Source organism: Numida meleagris, chromosome 5, assembly GCF_002078875.1.
Source record: "Numida meleagris isolate 19003 breed g44 Domestic line chromosome 5, NumMel1.0, whole genome shotgun sequence".
Lineage (NCBI taxonomy): Eukaryota > Metazoa > Chordata > Aves > Galliformes > Numididae > Numida > Numida meleagris.
The window spans coordinates 71,028,640-71,034,696 of record NC_034413.1 but is presented as its reverse complement, the minus strand read 5'-3'; the positions used below and the strand labels follow the sequence as shown (position 1 = coordinate 71,034,696).

The 6,057-nt window shown below is 56.5% G+C and overlaps 1 protein-coding gene across 1 annotated transcript; it reads left to right on the top strand.

The window, feature by feature from the left end:
* On the top strand, positions 2,286–5,426 carry ERMN (ermin). The gene is made up of 3 exons (XM_021399826.1): positions 2,286–2,567; positions 2,884–2,988; positions 4,092–5,426. Exons 1-3 carry the CDS (start codon positions 2,321–2,323, stop codon positions 4,487–4,489), a joined length of 750 nt encoding a protein of 249 aa, XP_021255501.1. The 5' UTR covers positions 2,286–2,320; the 3' UTR covers positions 4,490–5,426.

Here is a 6,057-nt window from a genome sequence, read left to right as displayed (position 1 = left end):
CTGCCCCCAGCAGCTCGGGGCCCAGGTGGGATGCCTGGCCTCGGGCAGGGTTTGTGCTTGGCTCTCTTGGGCTGTACTTTCTGTTGCTGAAGACTTTTTTCCGCAAAAGCCGTGAGATGTGTTCTGGCTCCTGCAGGGAACATCTGGGTTATAGTGGAAAACCATTCTGGCTTCGAGGCTGCATTACCCTGCGACTGCTCTCCCCATGCAGACTGGAGACCCGGCCTGGAAGCCCTGGGCATGCTTGAGGTTTCTGCACTTCCCTGTCTCAGACTCAAGCTTTCTGCCTGCCCCTGGTTCTGTTCTGCTCCGAGGGGGCAGCTCTCATTTCCATGGCTGACCTCTGCCCATTTCAGGGCTGGCTGTGCTTCTTCTGCCTCTGTGCGTGCTTCTGCCCAGGTGAGTTCTGCTTTCACCCAGGTACTTCCATTCTGTGCAGCTGCTTTAGAGGTTTCTGTGCAAAGCAGCAGTGAGCACACCTTGCACATCCACAGAGCTGGGAATTGCCTTTGGTCAGTAATGTTCTTTTCTGACCACAATCAGGTGAGACAGTCCTGGAACTGTGTGCCTACCGCACAGCCCCTTCACATCCACAGTTGTGCAGCCCTGTGCCTTTCAGACCGGGCGGCATAAGTTCCAGCAGCAGATGGGGAGTGCCCAATGGCTGCAGCTCACTGCTCTCGGAACAAGGGCAGGAGCAGCACTGCCTTGCCCTGGCCTGAGGCTGCAGCACCCACTGCAGCTGAGCTGTGTGATTGGAGCAGAAACGGGGCGGCAGGCGATGAGCTGTGGAGAGCACAAGGAGCCCTGCAAACACCGCGCAGCGGTGGCTGCTCAGTATTGCTGAGATGGAGTGGAGCTGCTGTGGCTCCAATGAGGCTCTCTTGTGTTTGCCTTCCTGCTGCCTGCAATCACGGCGCTACCTGCGAAATTTGAGGGGAGGGACTTCTGGAATGGAAACCTCCTATTGAAAGGTCACTTGGAATGTGGTTCAGAAGAGATTCATGCAAATAGCGCCGTGACCACGAGGTGCTACGTGGGGATGGTGCCGCTGGGTGAGGACGGAGTGTGCCACCAAGAGATGGCACCAGGCTGTGTCTCAGTGCCGCTACAGCTCTGTGCAGCACAGAGAAAAGGCGGGCACTGGGGAGATGCAGGCAGGACCCATCCCCACCCCCTCTGCTCCAGTGAGCCCTGGCCACCAGAGGGAAGCCCTGGGGACAGGACCTGGCCAACAAGGAGCGGCACTTAGGGGCCTTTTGGATTAGTTCAGGGTTATGCCAATAGCTCAGAAGAACAGAAGTAATTTCTCCTCTCTGCAGCCTGTGATGCGCACCTCTTGATGGCACCCGCAGCAGTTTCCCACCATCTGCACCCATTTGTCTAGGACACATTTTTCCAACTAAAGACCAGTGTTATGAATGAATTACACCAACCCCAGTTACAGCGCAGTGAGAAGCTGTTGAGTTAAAGATGCAAACTCACGGCTGAACTAAAACAGTCCCAGGGCTTTGGCTCCTGCTTTTAATCAAGGTCTGACCTCAACAAGAGGATTTCCAAATCCCAGAGCCCAAAGATGTCAGAAATGTTGCATTGTATGAATACAAAAAGTCGTTCAGAGCAGGAGATTACGTCCTTACGTAAAGCTGGCTCCGCTCGGCAGGGCAGGGTTCAGCTGTGGTCAGGAAAGGGCCGGCACTGCTCGCGCAGCCCTCACACATTGTCTGGCAGGAAGGTCCGGCCGGCAGCTCCTGTGCACGCATTTATCTCGTGCCTTCCCCTTTTGTGTTCCTTCAGGGAGCATTTCTGCAGCCCAAAGGTGCCGTTCCGTGCAGCGGCCGCCGAGCATCCCATGGGATGTGGCGTGGTGTCAGTGCCCTCGCACCGCGCTGACGGCACCAACGTGGCCCAGGTGCACTGAGGCTGCATGGATCAGAGCTGGGGCCGCGCTAAGCCGGTTATGGGGCTGCGACGGGGCGGTCACCCTCTGCGGATTACGGGGCAAGAACAGTCGGTGCTCCTGCTGCAGGGGAAGGCACAAAGGACCATTGTGCAGGAAGACAAAATCTCTGTGTGTGACCGCGGCTGACACGTTAGAGCCCCGCTCCGCTCGCCAGCACAAAAGCCGCCTTGCTTCATATTGTTTGTTTATGTAAATGGCAGTGGGCATTTAACTGTGCGGCCGGGGCAGCCCGTGGGGTGGGTGAGACGCTGATTGGGCCCCGCGCTGCCACGGCCAAGCCCCGCTGCCCGCGCTGTCACCGCCGGGACTGAGCAGGGCCGGGCGCCCGCACACGCGGCCCAGCGCCGGGCGCTCAGCATGAGCGAGAACGTGCCCCTGGTGCCCGGCGTGCCCGCGTGCAACGGGAGCACAGCCCCCGAGGAAGGCCCGCCGCTGGCCGACGGCATCGCCAATGGCATCACCAGGGCCATGGGGACGGCGACCTGTGTGGAGGCAGAAGCACAGCCCGGTACTGTGCTGGCAAAAGGAAATGTGGAGGAAAGCGCGAACTCGTTGGCAGAGGACATAGCGCACGGGGACTGTGATGGAGAGGAGCGATGTGGAGGTAACGTGTGGTGCCGCCTTTTTTTGAGTATTTGGGCAGAACGGTTTCTGTTTTCTGTGCAGCCTTACAAACAGCGGGGTGTGTTATGTGTGGTACTCAGAGCTCCTGAGCCGCAGTTGTGTGTAACAGTGACTCGCAGTCATTGAGCGTTAGTGACAGATCTGAGCTGGCGGTTACAAAGGATGGAATGGAATGTATGTGACCAAAGAAAAGAGCAATTTCTTTGCTCTGCTCTGCAAATCTGCAACGATTAAAACCTAATTATTGCCACTAACTGTTCCACCGGTCCAATTCTTGTCCTTTGTATTCCCCAAAGAAAAGCAAGAGGAGAACACTGCGGCACTGCAGCAGGGAGCGGCTGAGCCCCAGGGTACGACTGAGCTCCAGGACATGGGAGCCCGCAGCCAGGAGCTGGAGGAAGGTAATGCAGAGTGCTGTGTGCTGGAACACGTCCTGGGACCTGTCCCAAGCAGGGCAGCAAGCGGCCTCCAGGCAATGTTACGCAGAGTTTTATCACTTCCAAATTCAGCCAAAGCCTCGCGTTGCATTGCAGAGGAGAGAGATGCATTCCTGCCTGTAGCTGTGCGTCCTCAGAACATAGTCCCTTTTCCTCCCCAGTTTATGAGGGCTCCAGTGTAGATGTCCCAGTGCTGGTCGTTCACGTGGCCACTCCTGGGCTCCTCATGGGGACAAGGGGTGGCCGGGATGTGGGCTGCTGGCTCCAGGAATGGCCGCCGCCATCCTGTGTTCCTGCCCCATCCGCATGCCTGGTGGGATGCCATGAGCTGCTGGTTCCTATATGTCAGCTGCCACATCGATACTGAGCCCCTCGTCAGGGAGGAGCGGATGAGCAGCTCGGGGTGGTTGTCGCAGAGCTGAGCCGTGTGAGTGCACATATAGGAGATACATGGCCGTGCCTGGGGAACAGAAACTGGTGTGCCTGTCACTAAGAAAGTAAAAAATACACGAGCGTTTGTCCTGGGCAAAATAATACTTCCTAGCAACTGCACGGCTTTGAGATGAATCACAATGGAGGCTTTCCCTCTTCACACGGACCTCCCCATTCCAGCTGTGCTGCTTTGCAAGTGCACAATAAAATCTATTAAATGATCCTGTATGGCCCCCTCACCTCAGCCATGAGCACTTTATCTCCAAATTGCAGGCAGCTTTTTAGTACCTGACCAATTTAGTCTAATTACTACTCAGAACCCTGCAGGCAGACACTGAATAGAGCGTTTGTTGTGGCACTGGAGCAGAGATGTGCCAAGCAGGACAATACCAAACGCTTCCCAAGTGGGGACGTGCGTGTGCCCACATCCTGGGTGGGCTGCGTGTCCCTGGGGAGCGTCTGCACCCTGCAGGCTGCAGCCATGGCACCATGGTGGGCTGCGCTGTGCCTGGGGCTGTGCCTGCAATGCGTGTGGGCATGATGGGTGCAGCCTGGAGGTGTCACATCTCATCCTGGGGGTGTCACTCCTCACCCAGGTGGGTGGATGAGGCTCACCACACTCCTCTGTGCCGCAGGGCAGCGGGCGCTGGGCACAGCGGGCAGTCCCTGTGGGGAGGCGGCGGGAACCCCCCTGAGCAGCACCGAGCTGAGAGGGAATGATGCCGAGGAAGAAGAAGAAGAGGAGGAAGAGGAGGAGGAGGACACCGAGGAGGACGAGGTGCAGGTGATAGAGATGCCGAAGGGGAGCAGCACGGTCACCCAGCAGCAGGAGGGCGGCACGGAGCTGTCCCCCCCCGCCAGCCCCACCTGCAATGCACCAGCAGAGAGGGCCGGGGAGCAGCTGGGGCTGGGGAAGAAGAACGACATCTCCAGGCACAGCTACTCCCGGTACAACACCATCTCCTACCGGAAGATCAGGAAAGGAAACACCAAACAAAGAATCGACGAGTTTGAATCCATGATGCACTTATAAACCGAGGTGGGGAGTCGCTCAATGGGCCCGAGAGCTCGCGCTGGTTCTGGTTTTGTTTGTCTCCCCAGACATGGCCTTCGCACAGCACGGAGCCACCCCTGCCTCCTTTTTGTATGTGATTTCCTAGCTGCATTCCCCTTGAGAGCAGGCAGGGGCATCCATGGGATGGGGGGAACGATCAGTTTGCTGAAGGTGTACGGTCATTTCACTTCAAGTTTACCTGTTTCTTTTCTCTCCGCTTTTCGTACCTGCATTCACACAGTGGCGTGCCCCAAGCACACAGCGGTCCCAGCCCATGCTGCTGGGGTGGTCAGGACCACACAGCCCAACCTCATTGAGCCCAGCCCAACCCAGCCCCATGCACCTCTGGGATCCATCCGGTGCAGCCTCTGGGCAACAGAGCTGTGTTCTCCAAATGCTGCCATTTTGCACTGTGGGTGCATTTCGTACATTCCTTCTCAATTTTCAAACTAAGTTTAGATGCAAAATTTTATTTTTTTTTTTTTTTGAGACAAGGCAGAGTTCAAGGATAATTTATCTCTGCCACCTGAACACAGCCTTTCTCCTTTCTGCTTTCTCCATTTTAAAACTCCCCTGTATAACCACAGTGCTACTGATGTGGTCTCTTTCAGGCTATTTTACAGAAAGTTTTGTCTTGAGCTGGGACTGAGCTTTGCAGATGTCATCCCAGAAAGGATTGGGGATGTTCTGGGGAGGGAGGGGCAGTATGAGCAGGGTTGGGCTGTGACTCCCACCCCAGCGCTCCCCTTCAGCCATCATTGCTTTTTTTAATTCTCAGTTTTACATTATTTCCAGCGGCACTGAATATTGCTTTGACTTTTTTTGTTGTTCCACAGAAAGGCAATTATTTATTGGCAACGTCAAAATAATAAATGGCAATTCTGTATTGTACAAACAAAACACAGTCCTCATTGTACCATTCAGAATTGTTTATTTGCTCTTTGGTTTGCAAAAACTCAGAGGTTGGTTGTATGCCCCATAGTGTCGATCTGTTCCCCGCCGCCTGGCGCTCCCCCGGCCCCGCTCAGCGCTTCCCAGCAGGGTGGTGTATCTGCCTGCCTCCCCAGCTCCTTCCCAGGCACTGGAGGGGCCGCACCAGGGGCTGCCTCCCCCACAGTGCGGGTCTCCTCCGTTTATCACCTGCCTGCACCACGTTGCCGTGCTTGGTTTGCGTTCTAAGGGCTGTGCACAGGCGAGGTGTTCTGTAGGAAGGCTGTGCAGAGGGATCGGGACAGACTGATAGCCGGGCTGAAGCCAACAGGATGAAGGGATGAAGTTCAACAGGACCAAGTGCCGGGTCCTGCACTTTGGCCACAGCAACCCCATGCAGCGCTACAGGCGTGGGGCAGTGGCTGGAAGGCTGCGTGGAGGAAAAGGACCTGGAGGTGTTGGTTGACCATGAGCCAGCAGGGTGCCCAGCTGGCCAAGAAGGCCAATGGCATCCTGGCACAGGCTGCCCAGGAAGGTGGCAGAGTCACCATCCCTGGGGGTGTTCAAGGTCTGTGGGGATGTGGCACTGGGGGACGTGGTCACTGGGCATGGTGGGG

Excerpts from the sequence above, each read along its gene's own strand:
- ERMN (XM_021399826.1), top strand. The coding sequence starts at position 2,321 with ATGAGCGAGAACGTGCCCCTGGTGCCCGGCGTGCCCGCGTGCAACGGG. Across the intron at positions 2,568-2,883 it reads TGGAGAGGAGCGATGTGGAG|AAAAGCAAGAGGAGAACACT; the intron begins GTAACGTGTGGT and ends TATTCCCCAAAG. Across the intron at positions 2,989-4,091 it reads CAGCCAGGAGCTGGAGGAAG|GGCAGCGGGCGCTGGGCACA; the intron begins GTAATGCAGAGT and ends TCTGTGCCGCAG.